Raw genomic sequence first — 25,537 nt, 5'->3', positions numbered from 1 at the left:
CCTGGTCCAAGCTCACCCACAATGCACTGCTGCCCAAGCAGCCTGGGCATTCTCTCCTGCAAACAATCATACACACACACACAACCACACGCACACCTGCCCAGGAGGCTTTGAGCTGGCTGCACTGTCCCAAGTCAGTGCAAGGTGCTGAAGGGAAGCTGCTGCCCTCCAGCGTCCAGCTGCCCACACTGCACTCTGAAAGGGGGCAGGTGACAGCAGGCACTGCACTGTGCAGTGGGATCCATCAGCCCAGGTGCTGCGGCCTTCCCCTGACCTCCGAGCAACACGCCCAACCAGGCCCCCCAGACACCTCTGCCAACACCCTGCCTAGCCTGTGACGACAGTGCAGACCTGGCTCCCGTGGGCCTGGGGCGCCCGCCCTCACCTCACCTCCCACTCGGAGCTGGTGGCAGCGAGAGGACCCACTGCGGCTGGAAATCTCCCCGGACTGCTCAATTAACTGGTTGGTTGGCCACAGAGCCTCCCAACTCTGCATCACCCCCTGGGACTAGAGGTGCCCCCTTCCATACCCCCCTCAGCTTGGCAGAATACAGAAAGGGACTCAAAGCCCTGCACAACCTCTATCATGGGAAGGAGAGACCCCAGAGCATCCCCCTACATCCCTAATGGGAAGGTGCATTTCCTCCACCTCCAGAGTGTGCCCCTCTGATAGGAATGGAGATTTTCCCCATCAACCCTGTCTATCTCTATCCTGACTCAGGTGGGTGGGACGCACCCTCTTCCTTTAAGCCCCATTGGTCCTTGGGAAAAAGCATGCTCCCCCTCCCTCTTGGCTGCATTCACAGACCAGACACAGGAGCGGGTGGGTGCGGGGCAGGTATATGTATATATATATATACACATACATATTATATTTTATATAGAGATCTGGTTTAATACCTTAGAGAAGCTTTACAAAGTCAGTGTACAAAGCTGTGCCAAACCCATTCCCCCCTGCAAGGCCCCCAGTACCTAAGTGTGTGAGCGCCACCCCTCCCTCCCCACTGCACCCAGACGCGCACACAGCTCCTGGCAGTGATCGTGAGAAAGAGGGGATACAGCCGTCCTACAGCGCGTCTCTGTGTCCTGGAGGTGCCCTGGTGAGAGGTACGGGGCCGGCAGCCCTGGAGTCTGAACCCTCTGCTCACTGAGCAGGACGAAGACAGGGCAAGCATCTCCCACAGCTGGGCACCCCTTAGGCCAGACTCCTTTTAAGAAACGGGCTGAGAACCAAACAAGCTCATTTCTGCAGCTGGACAACCACCAGCTGGGACTGTCTGAGCAGAGGGAGCTGGATTCAAACTGGTGACCTAGAGGCAAAAGACCACTCTTTGTCCCATTCCCACCCCCTACCCTATACCTAGCAGGCTCCCTCATTGGTCTCTCTCAATTGGCCACAGGCAACAAGAGCAGCGAAGCCGATGGGCTGGGGAGCAGTGGGAGCAAGGGCCTGGCAGCCAATCGAGGGAGGCTGAAAGCAGGACACATCAGTAAGATTCCCAGCGTGGGAGGTGGCGTTTGTGCTTGGCGGAAGCCCCAGGAAGTGTGTGTGGGGGGCAGATCCAGGGAGCCCCAGGCCCCATGCTCTCGGGGGCAACTCAGGACTTGGAGGAGATGCCCATGGCAGCAGTAGCGCCCTCCCCGGGGCCCTGGTAGCGCTGGCGGGCATGCTTCTCGCAGTACAGCTCCTCGCCCACCCAGAAGTGGCCCCGCATCTTGAGGTTGAGGCCACAGTCGGCACAGACGTAGCAGGCAGGGTGACGGTAGCGGCTCTCCTGGATCCTCACTGCCTGGGTCCTGCGGGAGACAGCATAGACACGGTCAGCTGGGAGGGAGAGCTGGCCAACAGCGTCCCAACTCTCCAGACGCCACTGCCCCCAGGCTCCCCCTTCATATCCCAACAGGGTCAGCTCCGCCTTCCATTCTCCCAAGCTACGGCCAAGCCCTTCAAGCAACGGGTTCCTGCCTGCTCAGTGGGGACATCCCTAAGACCCAGGCACCTTCCTCTGAACTCCAGCCTAAGGCTGCTCACCATGGCATCGCTCCAGGCACCCGGAGCAGCTCTCATTGCTTCAGCAACCAGCCGAGAGCAAGAGTAGCCCCGGAAGCCTTTTTGTGCACACAGAGTGAGATGCACAGAGGAGGGCGACCACGTGTCCACCTGCGTCTCGTCCCGAGGGGTTAAGGCAGCCAAGCCCCATGCCTAGCCACGCTTCACGGAGCAAAGGGGCAGTAAAGGCACACGGACTCCAGCTGCCAGGTCTGTGGGTCTGAACTGCCCCAGAGCCCGGAGAAGGATGGATCCCCAGCTCCAATGCTGCAGACATTCGTGAAGCCTTCCCAGATGGGGGAAAGTGAGGCACGGAGCGTGACCAGGACTTGCAAAGGGTGTCGGTGGCAAAGGCGGGGATAGAATCCAGGAGATTGACTCCCAGCCCCTGCACTCTCATCGCTATACCAGCGCATCAGCCTTCTGTATTCTGCCAAAGCCATTCCGCGCCCCCACCTAGCAATATGGGAGGGGCAGACTGCTCCCCACCTGGACTGCTCCCCCTTGGCCAGGAATTGAACCCAGGAGTCTGGACTGTGAGCACCAGGCTGACACCCTCTCCTGCCACATGGAGATGAGACCTTGCTTGCGGGAACTGGCACTGGGGGCTGCAAGGACAAGACAGCCCAGGCTTGCTGCGAGTTTCCGACTGGGCCCTCCCCCGCAGAAATCCTGGGATAAATGGAGCTGTCAGCCCAAAAGGAGGTTGAGGGTCTCCAGAGTCTCCCTCCCCTGCATAAGCCACACTCACGTGATGCCGGTGCCACACTTCTCACACGTGTGCAGCTTCTGGACCCCGGCCACGGAGCTGGTGACTGGCTTGTGGGAGCTGGGGGACAGCTGGCTGGGAAAGGGGGTCGCGGTGCCCACTGAAAAGGAGAGCAAGGGAGACATTAGGATCCAGGATGCACTCCCATGTCCACAGACCCTTCCCCCCCCCCCCCGCCCACTGCCCTGGACCCCAGAGACTAATCCCCTTCACCCTGACCCTTCCATCCATGCACAACCCCAGACCCTGGAGACTATTACACCCCTGCCCTTGTCCTGGCCCCTCTGCTCTCCTCTTCTGGATTCCTGCCCACTCCCTTCTCCGTCCCAGTTCCCTCTGGCCTCTGCTCACCTCCCCCGTCAGTCTCCAGAGCCACCTGGAGCAGGCGGAAGGTGTTGGACTGCCGCGGAGCGGCCCGGATCTCGCGGTTCTCCTGCATCATTTTGTAAACCTCAGAGTCCTCCTCCAAGCGCCGCATGGCCGGCTCCAAGTCCAGGCTGCAGAGAGAGCAGGCCCTGGTGTATAGCAGCCCCGCTGAAGAACACAGAGCTCCTAGCCATGTCCAGCCCCAGGCATCCAGCCCCAAGCTGTGGGGTGGGGAGCAAGATCCCGGCCAACCAGCCCTGCTAACCACCCACTGTGCGCAGCTACCCACCTGGAAGCCTCGGTGCTCCAGAAAGGAGCAGGGGGCTCATCCCATCCCAACACACGGGGAATTTAAGGTCCCCTCACCTGCCAAAGCTGCAAGCGAATCCCCTTTGTGCCAAGGCAGCAGCAGCCTGGCGGCGGGCAGGGTGTTCAGACAATCCAACCCCCTCAGCGTACCAGCTTGGGGTCCCAGAGGTGACTGCTAACCCCCTAATCCCGAGAGGCCCCTGGGGCCACGGCCTCCCATCCCTAGGGAGGAACTGGCAGGATCCCTCTCCCCCCTTGACCTCAGCCAGGATGAGACACCTGCAACTCCCATCCCAAGGGAGGAGGGACCCCGGCAGCTGAGCTGCACTGACCGAGCCAACTCCTCAACCCAGGTGCAGACAACTCTGTGCCCATCACCCCGTCCCACCCGAGGCCTTCGGGGGGGTGCCTTTCTAGCCCACGCCTCTGCACTTCCTCCATGAGGGAGCCCGGGGCCACACCCCAGCTGGCACCCTGCATCCCATACACATGGCCAGCTCCCCCGGGGCTGGGAACTGGTAATTCACCCCCCTCCTCAAATACCTACCCCCGGGCCCAGCCAAGAGGGCGAGCCTGCTGCCCCTTCGGTCTCTCTGCAGGCCCAGTCTCCAGCTCTCTGTGCTGACAAGGTACTGACACTCCCTGGCCAGGGTGACGCCCAGGCCTGCCCTGCTCCTTCCCACGCACACCTGCGTCAGCCAAGTTAACCCTTGCATGGCGCCCTGGGCTGGGGCCTGGGATCACTGGGCAGGGATTTCCCAGCAGACCAGAGGGCTCCCCTGACCCCACAACTCCCCTCTCGGCCAGGGGCCCGTTCTCTCCAAAGGTGCCCCGCCCCACTCTCAGCTACTCCAGTGCTCGGCTCCTTTCACCACCTCCCGCCCCCAGCCTGCGCAGGGCCTTGGCAGAGCTCAGCGGAGCAGCAGGGGGTGCCGTGGGTCAGGACAGAGGTGCTTTGGCAGGGCTGTGGGACTAGAATAGCAAGGGGTGCGGGGCAGTAGGAACAGGACGCTCTGGTGAAGAGCCTCAGTCCCAGCCTGCCTCCCACAACCCAAACCAGACCCAGTCTCCCCAGGCTATGCACCCCCAAACTGACCCCCACAGCCTCACCCTCAATCTCCCAGCTCAGGTGAGACCCAAAGAGACCCCTCTCTGGAGCCAGATCCCGCAATGTGCCTCAGTCTCGAGCTACAGCCCCCTCCCTGCCCCGCTGAGGCGATTCACCTCAACCTGAGGCCCCCCCCACACACACACACACACTTCACTCTCCAAATCAGTTCAGGGCTGGCACGGCTCTGCCAATGCCCCTTCGCCCCAAATGGCAGCATCCTGCAGGCCCTCTTGATAGCCTGGCTTATGTCTCACTTCCCCTGGAGCCTTGTGGGTCACAGACTGTTTCCCCGCAACATCCTTCGCTCTGGGCTGGATCACACCCCCCTCCCTGCCCAGGACCCAGCTGGCGAGCAAGGCTTACCTGTTGCGGGGGCTGTACGAGGGTGAGGCCCTGCCCGGGACCCCCACCATCTCCCAAGGGCCGAGAGGGGATGGTGTGCGGTTGATCAGAGGCAGAGCTGCAACCGGAGAACTGCTTGGGTGGCAGAAGCTGCCCCGCTCCTGAGACAGGAGAGAGAGGAGGAGGGAGCGTGAGGAGCCAGACCCTGACTGAGGCTGTAGAGCCAGACAGCCACGCCAGCCGGGGGTTGCAGAACTCGGGGGGCTCAGCCCTCCCAAGCCAGAGCTCTGCTCGCTGGGCCACGGCACCCATCCCGATGCCTTAGCAAGGGACAAGTGGAGCTGTGGATACTAGCAAGCTGGATGCCGCAGGGCAGGGATGCTTTGTGCAGACACTCAACAGGTCCACCCCATTTTCACCCCGCGGGATACAAGAGCGCGGCTCTTTCACGTTCACCCAGGGCTGCACTGCATGCTCCGGCCACTAGAGGACGCCCCTGACCCACAGTCCAGACATCTCCTCCCAGCTGCCGGAGCGTTTCCCAGCGGAACAAAGGGGACCCCTCAGACAGGCGGCTCCTGGCTGGGGAGACACACAGCAATGCTCTCCTTGTCCCGCATGGCCCTGGCCCAAGATGCAGGGCTGGTTTCCTGGGTGCCCCCGGCGGGGGCATGAGCAGTGCAGAGAGGGCTCTGCTTGCTGGGGGAAGTGGGCAATGGGTGGATCTGGGAGAGGCAGATGCCCCGTCAGCTTGCAGGGGAGATGGAGGCTCTGCTCTAGGGGCTAGGGCTCCAGCATCCTGGCACCATGCGGTGAGCTGCACGTGCTCATTCCACCCCAGGGCAAGCAAAAGATGCTCTGGGTAGTGACACCCTCTTGGAGCAGGCCCTGAAAGGGGTCCCTGGCCGCCCCCACCAAGCCAGTGCCAAGGCCAGCCAGACCCTGCTCCCTCCATGGGGAGCGGAGGGGAACGTGGCCAGCACAGCGCCCCTCCCAGCTTGCTCCCCACTCCCGCCAGAGCCCTGGCTCCTTTCTGCAAGGACCAGCCAGGTACGCAGCACCAGGCAGACATGCCCCTCTCCTCCCTGTCACGGTGCTGCCCAGCACCCTATCTGCCAGGGCTGTGCCCCTGCTCAGCATGCCTATTTCTGGGTCAGCTCTGGCCAAATCCAGGAGACACGCGCTTCCGCCCCCCGAAAAGCCTGTTATTTTTAGCCTGTCTGCTGCTAGCACAGAAACGCTCCTCCAGCGGCATCTGCTCCTGTTTAGCGGCCCTGGAGCCACAAGAAAGGCAAAACCCCAGATAAGTGGAAGCAAATGTTTCTGGGAGAAAGACTCGACAGAGCACACCCCACAAGCCAGCAGAGCCCAGCTGCTCAGCCTTCCCTGCAAGGAGGAAAGTAGAGGGGTCTGTTCCCCTTCCCCAGGAGCAGGGGATCTGGCTGGCTCAGATCTCGGCAAGGAGCCAAGCACAGAGCCCACGAGCGTGTACCTGTGCCATGTGCATAGCAACTTCCCTGGCTCCAGAGCAGCAGCCCTGATCAATCCCTTAGAGACTCTCCCTGCAGTTCCGCCTGAACTTTAAGCATCCCTCCTCCCATCAGCGACACTCCAGCTCCCACAACGCAGCAAGGTTCGGCCATATCAACGTGCCAGGCCCTGCAGTTAACTCGAGCAAACGTCCCAAAGACAGACCCTTGGGGGGGGTGTCATCAGGTGAGGGAGGGAATCAAGAGACAGGCAGGTTGGGGGGATGGTCTCGCCTCTGGGGCCCTGGATGCACTGTTTGCTGCTAGGAAGGGCTGATTAGCTGCCTCTGAGCCACGTGGCTCAGGGAAAGCATCCCAGCCCATCTCCCGCCCAGTGGGGTCACATCTCCCCATCTCCAATCCCACCCGCAGGGCCCCAGCTCTGGTGTGGCCTGCAGGCAGGGAGGAGCTCACCAGGGCCCAGAGACCAAAGCAAATAAATGCTGGGAAGGAATGAGAGAACAAACAAGCAGGGGAAGCCAAGGGCCTGCCGGGGCTGAGCCCACTGCCAGCTGGAACAGGCCACGCTCCAGGGCCACCGCGCTTCCCAATTTGGGCTTGAAAAATATCCCCAGCCCCAAGAAAATAAAGGGAACTAGGGTGGGGAGGGAGCGGGCCCTCGGGGCCAGTGGCTGCCACGGAGCCGGAGCCAGGAGGAAGCAGCAGCAGCGCCCAGTAGAAACACGCTGGAGAGGACAGGAGCCAAGAAAATGCCGGTCGGTGCCAAGTGGGGTGCGCTAGGATGTGGCTCCGGGCCCTACGCCACCGGAGCGCACAGAACAGGTCCCCACGGGAAAGGGAAACGGGAGAGTCCAGGAGCCAGACCCCCTGGTGGACCACTGGCTTCCCAGCACCTCACCCCTGGGTGTAGGTCTGGCTAGAAAGTCGACTGGGGGCTTGCACTGCAACCAGCCTGGGCACACTGCCCATGCACCTCCGGGATAGGGAAGGACGTACCCAGAGCCAGGAGCGAGCAGCAGGGAACGGAGCCCACCGCCCCCGGGGGATGCAGCCCCTTGGAGCCGGGCTCTGCTGAGCGCCGGCAGGACGGGTACCTGGGGCTCGTGGCTCAGGCGCTGGGCTGCAGCTCACCGGCCCTGAACTCCCTGGACCTGTGGCACCAGTGGGGCCTGGCTATCAGCAGGCAGAGAACACGCACCCAGGGCTGGGGTTGGGGCCCTGGGGCAGGCAGTATCCAGCTTTGAACAGAGACTGAACAGCGCCCCCTCTCCCCCCCACCCTGAGAGGCAATGGAGCAAGCGGCTCCTCCAGGGAAGAGCAGAAGCTCCCAGGACCCACCACGTGTCTTTGTGGAGGCAGCCTCCCCTGCCAGCGTCCCTGCCTTGCATGCCCACGGGAGAGCAGCAGCATCTCCCCAAACTGGTTTTCCCTCCCCAGCCCTGAGCCGTTGCCTCGGAGACGCCAGGTAGAAACAGGCAAACATCCTCCGCCAGGTGCTCTGCTGCCTGCGGGGACAGAGTGGGAGGCTACAGTCGGGCAGCCGGCTGCTTTAGTAACGGGGCCCAGCGCACGGCCTCCCGGGGGCAACACGGAGGCCAAAGCCCTCACTCTGCCAGGAGGGTCACTCCGGGGCAGGGCAGGAACATGGAGGCTGGATGGAGGAGGTGGGCAAAGCTGGATGGACCAAAAGAGAACAGTCACAGCACCAAGGGATGATGTGAACACCCCGACCCCCTCCAGCAGTAAAATCCCCTCCTGTTGCCACAATGGAGCTCTTCCCCAATCCTACAAATACACCTGCACCCAGACCCAGCACTGGGAGGGGAAGGGGCAAATGCCCCAAGGAAAAATATCCCAGGAGAGGGGGGTTCAGAGACAGGCTCTGGGAGACTGAATGGGGCCTAGGGAGAGGTGGCAAAGAGCTGGTGCAGATGGACAGGCCGCGAGTAGGACAGGGGAGGCAGTGGCCCTCCCCTGGAGCCCCCCAGTCAGTGACACCGAAGGGAAGCATGTTTCAGATTGCTGCACAATGGGTGGTTAGCCTGTGGGACTCGCTGCCACAAGATATCGCTGGGGCCGAGAGCTCAGCAGGACTGCGAAGACAGACTGGACTTTGCTAGGGTGAGACTGTCCAGTTACCCCACCTGACAAAGAAGGGACAGCCAGCGACAGGAATTGCCAGCTGGGCCTCTGGCGCCCCGCTCCCCCTTGACAGCGTAAGCCCTGCGTTCAGAGACGAAGCATCCCAAACCCTGGGGGGCGGGAATTGGAGGAGCTTGTGTCATTGGCCCCACACAGGGCATCACAAGGCTTCCTGCAGCGGCTCAGGTAGGGGAAAGAGACAACGTAACTCAGACTCTCCCCCACAGACGTACCTCCGCCCCAGCACAATGCCAGGTCCCCAGGGTACGAGGCCAACACCTGCCCCCTGCAGCATCACACCCCAGCTTGATGTGGGGGGGATCCCCCCCAACACAGAACGCTGTGCAGCTGGGATGCTGTTACCCCAGCGCCCTCCTGCTCACCTGTCTGCTGCCTGAACGCTGGTGCCCATAGGGTGAGGGGGAGCGATCCTCAAAGATACTGGGAGAACTGGCCAGAGACTGGAAGCTGAAAGGGGGAGAAAAGTCTATGGGAAACCCATTCACCGGGGGATCAAAAAAAGGTCAGCTGTATCCCACCGTCTCCACCCTGCCAGCCCCCCACACCTGGGCCATTCAAACCCAGATGCGTGGCACACCCACCCCACCCCCAACCTCTCCCTGGCTCTGGGCCTTACCTGCGGCTGCTCACCACCATCTCCACTCTGCCCTCGGAGGGCAGGCTGGGCCTCTGGGGGCTGTAAGGGCTGCCAGGCCGGTACCCGGGTGACGAGGATGAGAAGGGGCTGCCGGGCCGGGGGCTGAGGGATGCTGGGCTGGAGTAGGAGGACCTCACCGAGCCCTGGCTGTCATCCCTGGTTCGCACAACATCCTGGGGAAAGATACTGTCAGCCAAGCGGGCAGGGGGATGGAACCACCCCACACACCAGTCAGGATGGCCCGGCTCCCCATCGCTCCCCCTTCTTTGGGGTTGAGCGGGAAGGACCCTTGCGTGGGGAGAGGCCTTGGGGTGGGCAAAGGCAGCCATGCCCTGAAATCAGGGCCCAGGACCATTAACAGGCACAGCATCCCCTTCCCCCCACCCCAAGGGCAGGGCTTGGAGCCAAGACATGGGACTCCCGCTGCCAGGTGGTGCTGGATGTTTCCACTCTCCCCAGGGTTTGGGGAAGGACCTGGTGGGGAGGGTCTCACCTGGAACCTCATGGCCAACATCTCTGGGGAGCTCTCACCATTAGTCTGGCCGGGAAAGAACAACGGGGACCTGAGTGCAATGGAAAAAGAGAGGAGATGGAGGGAGAGAGAGAGACTGGCCTGACTGGCCCCCATTCCACCTTTGGGGCCTTGGGATGACAACCGGGACCAGAGGAGGCAGCTGGCTAGTTACTCCTCTTGTGCCCTGCCCTGAGGCCATGTTCCTCGGCATACTGTGTCTGATAGCCTGCAGTAACTACCCTCCCCTTGGGAAAGCAGAGGAAGGATAAGCTGGGGGCGCAGGCCTGGGACACAGGAGACCCAAGGTTTACTCCCTGCTCCGCCACAGACTCTGCACCCTTGGGCAAGACCCCTAGCCCCTCAGTCCCCATCTGTCCAATGGGGTAACATTAATAACCCACCATCTTGTTTCTTTGGCTGGTAAGAAACAGCCCATTCTGCAGTGAGCTATCTACGAACAGCACCTGGAGTAACGGGGCCCTGATTTCAGCGGGGGCCTCGAGGTGCTACCGTAACGCCTCCCCGTCAGTGAGGAAGAACTCAGTTCACCCCAGAGGCTTCGCTCCACTCAGCACCCTCCCTATCCAGGCATAGTTGGAAGGACAAAGGGTTAAGAGGACTTCTTCCACCCTACTCCTGGTCCCAGCCCGGATGTGCTGGATGCGGCACCAGCCCCGGAGGCCAGGCGGCGGGAGGAGGGGAATACAGGGCTACTTTATATTCTCTCCCCCTCTCAACAGGAACCCGCTGGGGGCTTTGATGTAGCCAGGAGCTGGAATTCATGAAGGGCAGTTAAATGGAGGGGTACAAGTTGGACCATAGGAATGCAACGTGATGGTGGGAGACGAGAGGAGTCCTGCCCCCCACATCCCATATTCCTGAGAGCAGAGGGGCAGGAGGCTGGAAGGGTTTCTCGAGTTCTGAAGCCCAGGCCCAGCCCCAAAGGGGACAGAATATAGGGACCAGCACTCCACGGTCCACGTGGGGTTAGCCCCAGCCAGCGGGACACAGAGCAGACTGCAGCTGTATGCTTGCCTCCCAGGCTCCTAGCCAGACATCCCTGTGACAAGACCGTGGCTTTGGGGGCAGCTCCCACTGCCAGACACAGGCAGACATGCCCAGTGGCAGCAAAAAGGGACATTGCTTTCACAGAGAGACCGAGCCAGTTCCCGGGGTGAGTGTGTGTAAGTTGGGGGAAGGTACGCAGGTGGGGCACTGTTCTCCCCTGTAGTACAGCAGAGGCCAGGAGATGAAGGGCCAGAGGGGAATGGGCCAGCAGCCAGGGGACGGAGAGGCGTGGCTCCCCACCCTGGGGACCCAGCGGGAGCACAGGGACAGCAGGCTGGCTCTCGGGGCAGGCGGGGAAGGGAAGGAGATGAGCCGAAGGGCCCGGAATGAGCGGAATGCTGTCTCCTGAGCCGCTCCGGCTGGGTTTGTGGGTTTTGGGCCACTTCCAAGATACCATGAGGGTTTCCCACCCTTCATCAGGACACGCTGCACGTCCCAGTCAGCTGGAGAGGGGGAGAGGACGCAGCACTGAGCAGAGAGGCAGCCAGGAGAGATAGACTACTAAGGGAGCTGGCGAGAGAAAGGGGCTTCTCACGTGTGGGAGGGGTCTCTTGGGCAGGCAGCTCCCCAGGAGCTCGTGCACCAGCAATGGTGAAACTAGGCTGCACACACCTGTGCAAGCGTGACTGCATGGAAGCTTGTGCGCACATGCATTTGAGCGTGCAACTGCTGGGGGGGATGCGAGTGAGCATCCAGGCTACGCGACCTGCTGCAAGAGCAGCTGATCAGGGCAGGGCGGGGGCTCAGCCCAGGATTTTGCCTGGCGCTCCCAGGCATGTCCTCACCCTACAGTGCAACGCCTGGGGCAGCAGGCCAGGCAGATACCTTTGCCAAACAATCCCTTGCGAATGCTGCAGATGGCAGGGGAGGGCAAGAGGAAGCCGTGAGTCAGGCTGGCAAGTGGCCGCACCCGGGTCAGCAGTGAGGTATTTATAGGATGTACCCATCACCTCCCCCCCGCAAAGACGGTTGCACATTCTGGACAGTCAGAGTCATCAGGAGACAGTGCAAAGAAAGTTTCCACCTCCCCAGTGGGGCAGGACCCAGCTACACAGGCTTAGCCTGAGCCACCCAGCTTGCCAAGCCACGTACCAGCACAGCTAGCTCCCAGGGGCCACTCGCTGGCTCCAGTGCACCTATCAGGGGAAAGACAGCGCCCGGCCTCCCCTTCCTCTGGGGTCTGGCTCAGACTGTAAGCGTCGCACATGCAGCCAGCTCATCTGGGCCAAGCAGGTGAATCAGGGCGGGTAGTGGAGAGCCAGCCCCAGGGCTGACTGGATTGACAGACCTGCCACGCAGGGTCCCTCTCCTGCAGCCTGGCCATCTGGGGGGGAGGGGAGGGGAGGGGAGGGGGTCGTGTCCAGCTCCACAGCCCAGAGGATAACAGCCCCCAAGGCAGCTTCCGCTGACTGGGGCCTGCCCCATGCTGCAAGGGGCTGTCACAGGACACCCCTGACCTGCCCCTCCCAGAGGGCAGAGGCTCACTGGAACCCGTCAGACCTGGGCTGCAGGGCGGTAGCTGCCAAAGCTGCCTGGTCCACCGTGTGCACAGCGGGCTAGTTTCCAGAAGCAGCCTAAAGGCCCCCGAGGCCAACAGCAGAGATGGCGCCTCCCGAAGCAGGGAGGAACAGACACGCTGTGCCTGGTACAGCCGAACTCCAGCCCTGCCCCGCCTGCCGTCTGAGCCACAGCTCCATACCCAGCATGCCCCTGCCTCAGAAACACAGCACAGCTGATCCCCTCTCCCTGCCCCAGAGCCACCCACAGCAGAGCATGCCCACCCCCCATAGCATGCCACAGCCCCCCGCCCCCACCCAGGAGCCACAGCCCCATGCCCAGCATGCCTCCCAGCTGCCAGAGCTGCAGCATCAAGCCTGGCACGGCACCTCAGAGCAGTGGTCCCCAGGGCGTAGCAAAGAGACTAAGGCAAGACCCCTCTGTAGTCCAGCCTTGTATCCCCCATACAGGCCTCGGATCTCTCTTGTACGTCTCTGCTCCATGTAAACCAAGGGGGTTGGAGCTCAGCCTTTGCCCATGCTTCCACCGCGGAGGAGCAGAGGGGAATAACCCTCATCTCTTGCTCCACATCCTGTCCATGCAGGAGGTGTAGACATTTACCAAGGAGCAGTACAGGGCTGAGCCCTGGTAACGGCATATTGTATTAGGATGTAAATAGTGCTGTACCGATTGGTTAACTAACCCCCAGCCCTCCGGGAGAGAGGTAGGAATCATTATCCCCCACTGCACAGCAGGGGAAACTGAGGCACAGAGCAGGGCAATAACTTGCCCAAGGCTAGCCAATGAGTCAGTGGCAGAGCTGGGAAGAGAACCCAGGAGTTATGAATCCCAGCTCTACCCTGTAGGCCTTGCTGCTGTGATGAAAAGGGCCCGGGATGGATCCTGATGGAGTGATTGCGAGTTTGAACTTGCAGGACTCCAGATTTCTGACACAGACCCCTGACGCCCCACCCAGACGCTGCAGCGCTCCCACAGCACAGGGGGACTGGGGGGGAATAGTGAAGCCAGGCCCCCCGAGCAGATCCCTGCCCTGATGAGGAAGAGTGAACAGTACAGTGTGGACGCGGGCAGGCGGATCTCACCTGTCCACTTGAAGCTGGAGCCGGCCGGAGCTCTGCTTGATCTTGTTCTGCGCCTCCACATTGAGCATGTTGGCCGTGCTGTCGCCATTGATGGAGACGATGACGTCACCAGGTCGGAGGTCCCCTGCAGCGGCCTTACCGCGCTCAATCACCTGCACGGCCAGGGGGCAGGGGAGAACACCCAGGCATTACTGCAGAGAAACAAACCGCCCTGGGGGAGGCACAGTGCCGGCGGCAGAGACCTGCCAGCCACCTCCAGCATACCATGGCACAGGAGACATGGCCACCCTCGCCCAGGTGGATCGCCAGCACCTTGGCCCAAGGAGCGGCGAGAGGGGAGGCGGAGATAAGCAGGGGGCCCTTCCCAAGCTGCTCTGAACAGAAGAGACACTAGCCCAATCTTAGCCCTGCCTGGGGCTTGCCTTTACGGCCACCTACCACCATGTCACCAGCTTCAGCTTTTTCCCAAGCTAGGCTTCTCTGTGGGACCTCTTCCAGCCCAGCCTCCAGCCCTGCCCATAGCTGGCCAGAACACACTAGCTGTAACACAGGGTAACTCTGCAGTGAGGATGAGCCCAAAGGGATGGCCAAACCCTGCGATTTCGCCACCCGCCCCTGGCCCAGAGGAGCCCTACTCAGGGGCCTAGAGCTTTTTCTCCCAGACATCCTACCTCGACTTGGAGGGGTGGGGGTGGGGAAGAAAACCATCCCTGACCTGGAAATCAGACAGCATCCAAATACCCTACAGCCCTTGGGAAGCGGCTGTCAAAATGGGGCCACAGTGTAGGGAGTAGACCTGGGGCAGAGGACACTGCTACTCAGCTGAGTTTCCAAGTGGTGAGACTCCCCAGACACCCCTCTCCCATCCCCCACACTACATGCCTTACTCTCTGCACAGTGTTCAGCAAAGCTGGGCAATATTTCCTCTTATCCCCCTCCAACACTGTGCAGTCCCATGCATGATGTATTGCTCACTATCCCAATCCTGCTCTGAGTCCAGAATTATTCATTTCCTCGTGGGCTTCTTCTACAGTGCTCTCATTGCAGTCTTCATTCTCTGCAAACATGAATTAACAAATTCACAGAGCCCAAGAGGCGAGGGGGTGGTATTACCCCCCTCCCCAGCTTATAGGTGCAAAAACTAGGCACAAAGTTTAAAGCCAAAATTGCCAACTAATTTTGCGTGTCCAATTTGAGACGCCTGGCATCTGATATTTCAGCATACTTAGCAACACGTAGCATGTTTCTGCTCACGGCCCAGCTCCCAGTTGACTTCAGGCAACGCTGGGAGTGCTCAGCACTTCTGCTTATCTGGTCTCAAGTCAGGCACCCAGAAAATGAGGAACACGTAATTATTGACCATCTGTCAAACAAATGTCCGGTTTAAGTGACTTTCCCAGCATCACGCAGGAACTCTGTGGCAAGAGGCAGGGATAGAATCCAGTTCTCCAGGACAGCGTTCGCTTACCTTACCTAGGAGACCATCCTTTCTCTTCCTGAAGCCCCTTGCCTCATTCATGACACACCTGCCAACCTCTGCAACAAGTGAGGCAAATTCCATTCTCAGAAACGGCTGAACCGTTTTAGCTGAAACTTTCCAGAAAAGTTCAGCCCGAGACAGCCAGTCAGCCTGGACGATATCAGCCCGAAGGCTTAAAGTTTGGCTTTGGAAAAATAGGGCTTAGAATGAGAAACATCCAGCAATCTTAACTGTAGGCCTTGCCACCTGCGCCATCGACAATAAAGTGACATGAATCTAGTGCTGGGGAAAGATGCCAGAGCAAAAGCCGCAGGGCACAAAAGCTTCTGAAAATCCACAGTTCAGCACAGCAGGAGTCCTGTCTTGCCAATGTGCCCCAAACCCTGATTCAGAGGGACTACCCCGAAGGCTGGGGGAGGGCGTTGAATCTCTGTGGTCTACTTAGTCCTTGGCCTCTCTGCTGAGGCGGAAGGGCTCTCGGTCACGGCCAGCTTGCTCACAGGTCCCAGCTGGTGACTTGGAGGCAGAAGGCCCCACCTCCCTGTCCTGATCTCCCCTGACTGAGGCCAGGTTTACAGTGGACACCAAGGCCAAGGCCAGAACAACAACAGAGAGAAACTCCTCTTGGCCATGGGTGAAGTTAGAGCTCGTTGTTTTTCTCCGCACACGTGCACCGCGGGGGCTTCTAGCCTGTTCCCACAGAGCAGGATTCCTCAAGGACGGTAAACAGGATCTGCTCCCAGGTCCCTTGGCACCGCGCCCACTCAGCAGGGAGCTAGCTTCCTCTGCAGCCCCTGCCCTTTGCCGACGGGAGAGCAAGTGGCTCTGGCACAGGGGGACAGAGAAGACAGCAAGCCAGCGGAAAGACGCGCGACAGCCAGCCAGATTATACAAGGGAGCCATGGGGAAACCCACAGGGAGCTCACCCCAGGATCAAGCCCGCCAGACCCCACACCGACAGGGAGCTGGAACCACTGCCTGGGCTCTCCCCTTTCAGATCCCCACAGGAACGCACCTGCAGCATCCTGCTGGGGAACAGCCTCCCACTCTCTGTGGGTTCTTTACCTCACCTCCTGGACTGGCTGCTCTTCACCTGGGGCTCCATGAGCCACTGCAGCTTGCCCAGCACATGCCACTTAGCAGGGAGAGCCATAACTCCGGGCATTCCACTGGCTTCCCGGCTCCCGTTTCGGCAGCTACTTCCAGAACACAAAGCCCTGGGCAGCTGGGGGCCTGGCTGCCACTCTCTCTGCACACCACCAGCCAAGATCCCTTCGCTGAGATCCCAGACGCGCCCTCAGGCAGCTCCCAGACTAGGCTTTGGAAGGTGTTCGCTACCACTCGTTAGCCTAGCCTGGACAAGGCAGTGTGCCTTGACATGGGTTTAACTGGGCATGGCACATCCTCAGGGGAGCCTAGCTTGAACTCGGCCAGTTTAACACGCCTGCACAAGGCTGTTAACCCGGGTTGTCTCGCCTGGGATTTGGAAGTGTTCGCTAAATCCTCAAAGCCGCAGCCGAGCAAGCCACTCCTCTTGCCAGCCCATCAAAACCTATTCACCTCCAGAGCATGGGCAACGCTCACCTTCTCATCCAAGTTTCAGAGTAGCAGCCGTGTTAGTCTGTATTCGCAAAAAGAAAAGGAGGACTTGTGGCACCTTAGAGACTAACCAACAAACCTGGATTTGTGCTGGAAATGGCCCACCTGATGATCACTTTAGATAAGCTATTACCAGCAGGACAGTGGGGTGGGAGGAGGTATTGTTTCATATTCTCTGTGTATATATAAAGTCTGCTGCAGTTTCCACGATATGCATCTGATGAAGTGAGCTGTAGCTCACGAAAGCTTATGCTCTAATAAATGGGTTAGTCTCTAAGGTGCCACAAGTACTCCTTTTCTTCTCATCCAAGGCACTTGTGCAAGGCCATACAGGGATTCAGTGGCAGGGCCAAGATCAGAACCCAGGAGTCCTGGCTCCCAGTGCCCAGAGCACACTCCAGCACAAGCAGGCAAATCCCAGCATGTGGATGCTCCTACCTTGGACACAATGATAGGCTTCCTGAAGTCCCTTCCTCCCGTGATACGGAAGCCCCAGGGTGCCGGGCCGGTCAGATTCACCGTCATTGACATGGCGAGTCCAGCGGCAGCAGGATGGGCAGCGTGGCAGCACCTGGAGGAGGATCTGAAAATGGAATAAAACCAGCGTATCAGGGCTGGGGGCAAGGAAATTCAGGGAGGAGCAAGGCACAAGCTGAACCCAGCAGCATGAGCACTTTAGGCTGTTGTGGAGTCCAGGGTTGAGAGAGAAAGATCCTTTCTCGCCTCGGCCAAAGCAGGTAGTGGCAGAACTGGCAACAGAACCCAGGAGTCCTGGTTCCAGTCCCACTGCTCTAAGCCACTAGATCCCACTCCCCTTCCAGAGGTAGAAATGGAACCAGGAGTCCTGACTCCCACCCCCTCACAGCACTAAGCATTATAGCCCCCTCCCCTCCCAGAGCCAGGAACAAAACCCAGGAGTCCTGACTCCTAGTCCCGTTCCTCCAATCCTGAAATCAAAGCTAGAAGGGCTTCCCAGCAGTAACCGGGGCCCTCACCCTGGGTCGTCCCAGCGCTGCCCTCTCTCGCAGGGCAATCGGCGCGCTACGTTCATTCGCCTGGCGGCTCTTTCCTTCCGGAGAGGGCAGCTGCGAGACACAGAGAAGTGTCTTGCACTGTCACAGGTTGGCGCAAACAGCCTCTGCCTTCCCGTTGCAGGCCTGACAGCAGCCAATAAGGCCAACGGTTTCCTTTCCTAACCACAAGCAGCTGGGGCGGATGGAGGGGGCTCCAGGCAAAGAAATACACTGTGGGCACAGGCTGCTGGCTCCCAGGGCCTGCTCCAGCACTGCCCAGCCCAACCGGAAAAGGCACAGAGAACAGGGACAGGGACGCTCTAGCTTCACCCTGCAGAGGGATCAGGCACGCTGGGAAGGCACTGACTCTGGATGGTGCCAGCATTAACCCAGCATTGCAGGTGGTCAATCAGTCTCGTTCTGAGGCTGCCCCCTACACACCTTGAGGCCCTTTTGCGATCCAGAAAATGGGTGCACTGGCAGAGCCGTCGGCAGGTAAACATGACACCAGTGGGGTGAACCAGCATGCTATGGGGATGGGGGGCGAGCAATCACACGCAGCAGGGCTTGGGGCAGACGGGGCGGACAAGGGGACCAAGCCAGGTTCAGCTAAGAAACCTGCTGGGACCCAGACATAGCCAGGGTCCAGAGAGCAGTGAACCTAGGGCAGGGGAGCCAAGGGAGAGCAGTGCCAGGCCTGGGGGAGCTGGCTCGGAGAGGTGGCAGAATGGATAGCAAGGATGGTGCTGCGGGCAAGGCAGTGAGGATTGCGGGGCGGGAGAAGAGCTGGTCAAGAGTGCGTGTTGGAGAGGAGAGGACCATGGGACTGGCAAGAGGCAGATGGCTACCGTGCAATGGCAGAAGATCGCTTAAACTTGAGCAGAAGGGAGATGGTGGGAGCAGAGACAGAGCAGCTGTCAGTATTGAGGGGCAGAAGAGGTCTTGGCAGGTTACTGCTGCAGGCCTGAGCCAAGCAGGCCCCCCCAGTGCCCTGCTCTGGCAGGAAGCGGAGACAAGACAATGCAGGAAGTTTGCAGCCACAGGTTTGAGTCATTTGTTCCTGTGGCTCAGAAGAAGCTTTTCTGCTCCCCGAGCCCGCCCCGGAGAGGATGCTGAGCTGACACCTTCATGTGCCGACACCGCCCCCCACCAAGGCGGGCTGTGGTGGTTTGGGGTGGGAAAAGACCGTCTTGGTGGGACGGCACAACAGCCCAGGGCTCTCAGTGAGGCAGCTCAGGGGGGCCACCCCAAGGAACACATGAAGAGTCGGATCTGGGCAGCATCATGGCGGGGGGGGGGGAAGGGGAGGCCCAGTTCAGCCCATTTGGTGCTGTTCGCATCCCAGCCCACTTTGCACGTCCCCTTCTGACTGAGGAAGGAAGAAAGGCCCCTGTCCCCTCCAGCACCCGAAGGACCAATCTGCCCGGCGTTGTTCCTAACCCACGAGGACAGCCCCACTGCACAGCCTCGTGGATGACCCGATGCTCCGCTCCCCCACATCTGAGCGGCTGGAGTCAATAGGTCAGACACAGCCCCGAGCACTCCTGATCCCTGCACCACACGCAGGCCCCCTCCCCGGGGAGGTTAGATTCACATGCAGCTTGGCGGAGGGGGAGGAAGCAGGGCTAGCGGCCGGCTGGCCCCGACACCTCTTCCATAACCGTCAGGGAAACATCTTAAAAATCCCAGGCACACAAAGAGGGGCTTGAGAAACCGCTGGGAAGAATTTCCTGTGCTTGGCTCTGCCGCGCCAGGAGGAAGCGCCTCCCCGCAAACACACACACACTAGATACAGACATGCCCTGTGCCTGGCAATCCTCTCTGGACTCCAGCAGGGCCCCCATGAGTGGGGGTGGGAGAAGGGCTGAAACCATACCCCACCCAGCAGCAGGGTAGACCTGTGTGCCTTTGAGTGCCCACGCAGCCATCCCAGAGGCTAGATGGGGGGCACAGGGAGCCCCTTTGCTTGTGACACTCAGAACCAGATGGGACAAAGCACTAGAAAGGGTCCCCTCTTGGCATCCAACATCTCTGACTTGCCTCACACCTGTGAGCTCACCAGTGACTGGCGCGTACCCAGAGGCCAGTAGAGAGGCACGGTGTTGGGTGACGGGCAGAGAGCTGCCTTCGGAGGGGAACGATTCACGTGGGGGAGCCCTGTGGCTCGTGCGTTACGTGGGCAGCACCCCAGAGGGAGAGATTGCTCCCGGGTGCACGACACCTTGGCATCAGTACTCAGGCTGGATTAGCTCCCTGCAGGGCAATTGGAGGGGTGGCAACAGGAGGCCGGGGCAGCAGGGAACGGGGCTGTCTTTGAATAAAGAGCCGGGGCAAAGCTTGATCAGCCAAGGGGGCACGCGAGTACCCTGTTAGCAAGCAGGGGCAATGGGGTGAGGAGGAGCCAGGCCTCCTGCAGCCGAGGTGCTCTCAGTCCCCTCCTCCCCCCACGTGAGGAGACTGGCTATTTACTAGACAGTCCCAAAATAGCCCCAGCCCCTGCCCTGGCTCCCCACAGCAGCGCAGCCTGTCATTACCCCGCAGCCCTAAAGCCGGAGCGACGCTTTCCAAGTCTGCCGCGCGGCAGGCAGGGATCAGAGTCCGGAGACCGGGCAAGGCTGGAAGCTGCCGGCTGGGCAGGGACGCTCCCAGGGGCCAGAACTCTTGCACGGAGAGGCCAGAGCATCCGCAGCCCCTGCCCCCCACGAGCTGGGCCAAGGGCTCCCTCCTGGGAGCTCCTCTGACCCAAGAGCTGGACGAGAGCCCCCCAGCGTCTGCCTGCAGCCCCTTGCGCGCCCCGGGCGCCCCCACCTCCAGAATCCCAGCGCAGGGGGGCTGGGGGGGGGGCAGGGTGACCAGAAAGCAGGTGGGGACTTTTTCGGGGAACTCGGGGGTAGAGTTGCATATATAAGGACAAAGTCCCTAATATCCAGACATCCGGTCACCCGAGGGCAGGAGCCAGAGAGCAGCCCAGGAATCCCAGCTGCCCTGGGCACAGCCGTGCCCCAGGCGGGCTCTCCCTGCACCCCGACAGCAGCCCGGGGCACTTACCTCGGGGCGCCCGGGCGCAGCGGGTGCGGAGCGAGCAGCCCCCGCCCGCGGGCTCCCAGCCCAGCCGCTCTCGGCCCGGCGAGCAGACTGCCCGGCCCGCGGTGTCCTTCGCGGGGGCGGCCCGGCGCTAGCAGCCTCCTCCCGCCCCGTGGCCAGGGGCCGCCCGCTCGGCTAATGAGACAATTGGAGCCGGCCCAGCGGCGCCACCTGGCGGCGCAGCCCCGCCCCTGCCGCCCGGCTGGGACGCCCGCGGTCCCTTGGGTGGATCCCAGGCACAGAGGCTCTCCGGAGCCGGGCAGCGGGCCGCTTGCACACGCCCCAGCAGCTCGCATCCCATTGGCAACAGTGACTCAGGCAACGAGGGCCCCCCATGTCCCCACAGGGCCTGAAGCCCAGAGGTTTGCGGGGACCCAACTCCCACTAACATCCATAAGAACAGCCCTACTGGGTCAGACCAAAGGTCCATCTCGGCCAGGATCCTGTCTCCTGACAGCGGGCAGTGCCAGGTGCACCAGAGGGAATGAACAGAACAGGTCACCATCAAGTGATCCATCCCCTGTCCCTCATTCCCAAGAAGTGCTATGTCATCCCCATTTTACAGATGGGGAAACTGAGGCAGAGAGCAGGAAAGTGACTTGCCTGGGATTACCCAGTAGCCAGGTTAGGAATAGAAGCGAGGTCTCCCAAGTCCCAGTGCAGGGCTCTAGCCACTTGGCCACAATGCCTGCCTGAAGTTAAGCCCCTAACTACCCTTGCCAAGCTGGGCCTAAATCACTCCTACGGGCCTTATTGGAAAGTTCTGGGAGGCAGGCGGTGCAAGCCCCTCTGCTTCTAAAGGCCCCTCCCCCAGCCGTGCAGGAGGGACCACTGCACCCGGGATCCAAATCAGCGCGGGGGACAACTAAGAAAGAACAGGGTCAGGAGTGAAGGTCAAAGGTGCAAAACTAGGGATCCAGAGGGGGACACCGAGCAGAGAACCCTGGCTCCTGGGGACAGCCCGCAGGCGCCCCTGTGTCCTAGCGGCTCTTGGAAACGTGACCCAATGGCAAGAGTGGCCAGAGCAGAGAATGACCGTCACACACACACTCCGGCCTCAGCGCCGGAGAGGAACCAAACTCAGCTGAGGCGAGCAGTGAGAACAAGGGGAAGTCATGGGGCCTATCAGGCTGCCTCTGGAAGAGAGACAGTCACAGTGGCACCAAGGCACCTGTCTGATGGGGTGGGTGGTTAGCAGCTGGCATGGGCTGCCCAGGGATTCCCCGTCCCCAACAAGAGGATGGACGTCTCTCTCTAAGAGGTTTCAGAGTAGCAGCCGTGTTAGTCTGTATTCGCAAAAAGAAAAGGAGGACTTGTGGCACCTTAGAGACTAACCAATTTATTTGAGCATGAGCGTTCGTGAAGTGAGCTGTAGCTCACGAAAGCTCATGCTCAAATAAATTGGTTAGTCTCTAAGGTGCCACAAGTACTCCTTTTCTCTTTAAGAGCTCTGCTCTAGCTCAGGTGGCCGGCTGCAGGCAGGAATCACTGGATGGTATTCTCCGGCCAGCCGGCAGGAGGCAGCTCAGACTGGCTGGTCATGAGAATGGCTCCTGCTGTCTTTACGATCTACGAGGGGGTGCAAGTGGGGGCAGGACAACAGAAAGGAGATTGTATAGGGGCCTCAGAGGCTCACACAATCCTTTCCCCCCTTCCTGTTTCTCCTCTGTAGACACTGTCCCCACACAAGCCTCACAGACTGGCATTCATTACCTTGGAAGAGCCAGCTTGCAACACCAGGGTCACAGGCAATGTTGTCTGTGCTAAGAAACTGTGCCTCGTCTCATTGATAACTGATTGTGTTATTTCTCTCCCCCTTCCTCCCCACTGTAGCTCCTCGCCCCGCATTGGGGTGGTGGCAGGCTGAGGGATGCTCTGTAGGATCTGATACCATTAATTGACTGTGCGTGCGTGCCATCTACTGGATGGAATCAGAAGTGCTCATCTGTGTGGCATAGGTACTACACTGCTGGCAGCTGATGGAGACTCTCCTTTAGCTCAAGTGGCAGGGGCCTGTGATTTCGAGCAGGGAGAGCTGAGTTCTGCGCATGCTGCTGCTGCGAAGCTCTGTAGCACACTGCAGAGGGACAGTTTGTTTGGAGGCTTGTTACAATAGCTCAGCGATTCCCTCCTGCTGGCAGCCCCAAGACAACCTCGAGTCCGCAAATCCTGACACCCTCCCGGCACAGCTCCATGGAAATGCAGCCACCTCTAAGGTGGTGGCCTTGCAACACAGCACAGCCGCTGTGTGAGGGGAAATCTCAGCCAAAGGCAAACTCCAGCCTGTCAGGGAAATGCCTTGGACGCTTTAATGGGAAGACAGGGCAGACAGAACCTGGGCTTAAAGTTCCACACCTAATAAACGGCCTGGCCCATGGGTTAGCTCCTTCTGATGGGGAACAAAGCGCTCCCAGGATTTGACCCTCTGGCTCTGGGGAATCTCAGTCACCCACCTGCTGCTTGTATCCCAACGCTGTCCCCTCCAGCGCGGGCCCTCAGCAGGTAAATAGCACTGCCCCGTGACTCTATTCTGCAGCCACGCAGTGCAGAAGGGCTGATGTGGAACTTGTAATTACAGCCCCTCCTGCCTGGGTGCTGACCTGAGGACCACCCACCCGGATCCCTCCCCCTATACACAGCTACTGGGCCAATGGGCACCCTGCGCACTCCCATTGATTCAGTGGGGTTTCCTGGTGAGTGAATCAGAGCAAAAGGCGGCTGCCAGTGTGTCCAGCCCTGCTCAGACTTTATTCACTGGGGTGCTGGGAGCCTGCCTGGAACCCAGGGCCCCCCTTTCACGTGTATTAAATGGAGGAAGTTTGCAGCCACCCTTGTTCCTAGCGAGGGCCAGCTATGTTCCAGCTGGGGAAACTCAGAGCCTTCTCTCAGTGCCTGGAGATACTACTGTCCAGGAATCCTGCCTGTGGATCCTAGCGCTGCCCCTAGGATGGGTCAGTGTAATGGCCTGTGCGGCCCAAACCGCTGAGACCCCCAGCTGGATCTGCACCCTGCGAGCTCAGGGAGAGGAAGCTCAAGGAGGCCAGGGCTGGAAAGGAGTGGTACAAATATTGGGCCGATATTGTCCTGGTCCCTGGGTTGAGCCCGGCCCTGTTGAATCACCACCCTTGACCACCAGAGTCATTACAAGAGATTCCAGGGCAGCCATAGGCTGGTCCCGCACAACTGAGGCCGGGATGCTGCCCTGGATGAGTGTCTGTGAGGGAGCAGCCGGAGGCTCCTGAATCCCATCTGCCCCAGCTCGGAGCAGCCACTTCTCTTGTAACATGTCAGCAGCCCTTTGGTCACTAAATAACCTCCTGGAGCTCACAGAATTGTAGGGTTGAAAGGGACCTCAAGAGGTCATCCAGTCCAGTGCCCTGCACTCAGGACAGGACTAAGTATTATCTAGACCATCTGTAACCCTCAAAAGACATGTGGGGAGATAATGTTTGTGTTTTTACATATGTATGAGTAGGGTCGCCAATGTAATCAACAGTCCCTATCTATGCTGTATTCTAATAATTCAGAGGTCAAAAGAACATCCTAGCATTTAAATGAATTGTAAACACGGGATATCGGTATTCGTCTCTCTTTGAAATGTATAGCAAATAATCTGTGAATGGTGGAGGAACAAGCAAATTGCCTTATGTTAATTCTATAGATAAGTACCGGTGATGGACCTCCTCCAAAGTCATCCTAATTAACTTTTGAACTCCCACCTTGTCAAAAGACATGTAATTATATAAAAAGAAAAGGAGTACTTGTGGCACCTTAGAGACTAACCAATTTATTTGAGAGCTTTCGTGAGCTACAGCTCACTTCATGCTCAAATAAATTGGTTAGTCTCTAAGGTGCCACCCGTACTCCTTTTCTTTTTGCGAATACAGACTAACACGGCTGTTACTCTGAAACCTGTAATTATATAAAAGATCCTTGGGTCCTGATTCTGTCAGCTTAGGCTTCATCGGGGGAAATTTGAGTCGCAAGACTGGGGTCCCAGTTATGCTGGTATGCCCTGAATATGAGATTTGGACATTGGACTATAACCTATGAACTATTTCTGAAAGAACTCTTTGCAACTACAAAGCTCACCATCTCTGCTACAGGAAAAGGAGGACTTGTGGCACCTTAGAGACTAACCAATTTATTTGAGCATGAGCTTTCGTGAGCTACAGCTCACTTCATCAGATTTTCAAATAAATTGGTTAGTCTCTAAGGTGCCACAAGTACTCCTTTTCTTTTTGCGAATACAGACTAACACGGCTGTTACTCTGAAACATCTCTGCTACGAATCTGAACCTCAATGAATTGAACTCATGTCTGTATGTATACTGATCTTTTAACCATACTCTCTCTCTCTCTTGTTTTTTAATAAAGTTTAGTTTCGTTAATAAGAATTGCATGAGGCGCATATTTGGGTAAGATCTGAAACATTTGTTAACCTGGGAGGTGACATGTCCGATCCTTTGGGACTGGGAGAACCTTTTCTTTTATATGATGAAATAAGATTTACAGAAATTTTCATCATATTTGATGTGGGTGTGACGAAGTGGGACTGTTCTTAATGTTTCCTCTGAATAGTGTGGGGGTGCCTCAGTTTCCCCTAGGCAGTTCTTAAGTATCTAGGTAGTGGGGTAAGGGTGTATGATCATTGCAGAGCCCTAGAGGGCAGGTGTGTGCAGGGGTCTGGACACAGAGAATGGCCAACACCCTGTTTCCTGGCAACTGATGGCCAGGAATCAGGTGACCTCCTGGCCTGGGGAAAGGAACAAAGCCCAGGGGAGGAGGGGCTGGAGGGAGTTTCAGTTTGGGGCTGGCTGGAGACATGGAGTGAAGGGCAGACGTGGTTGTCTGGCTCACTGCCTAAAATGGACCCAGCTGAGGGGTCCTGTTCTCTGCACCTACAAGCTCTGTGTTAGACCATGTTCCTGTCGTCTAATAA

General features: G+C 59.2%; 1 protein-coding gene across 1 annotated transcript; it reads right to left on the bottom strand.

Annotated features, from left to right (window-relative positions):
• Positions 1–903: 903 nt before the first annotated feature.
• On the bottom strand, positions 904–20,692 carry PDLIM2 (PDZ and LIM domain 2). The gene is made up of 10 exons (XM_084615359.1): positions 20,560–20,692; positions 16,937–17,081; positions 13,420–13,571; positions 9,731–9,800; positions 9,217–9,410; positions 8,963–9,047; positions 4,969–5,108; positions 3,171–3,316; positions 2,802–2,919; positions 904–1,797 (listed from the first exon to the last, which is right to left on the bottom strand). The coding sequence occupies exons 2-10, from the start codon at positions 17,027–17,029 to the stop codon at positions 1,599–1,601; spliced, it is 1,197 nt and encodes a 398-aa protein (XP_084471485.1). The 5' UTR covers positions 17,030–17,081; positions 20,560–20,692; the 3' UTR covers positions 904–1,598.
• Positions 20,693–25,537: the final 4,845 nt, after the last annotated feature.

This window comes from Lepidochelys olivacea (genome assembly GCF_965140295.1).
Source record: "Lepidochelys olivacea isolate rLepOli2 genome assembly, chromosome: 26".
NCBI lineage: Eukaryota > Metazoa > Chordata > Testudines > Cheloniidae > Lepidochelys > Lepidochelys olivacea.
Note: the sequence above shows the minus strand (reverse complement) of the source record. Positions and strands in the feature narration are given on the sequence as shown.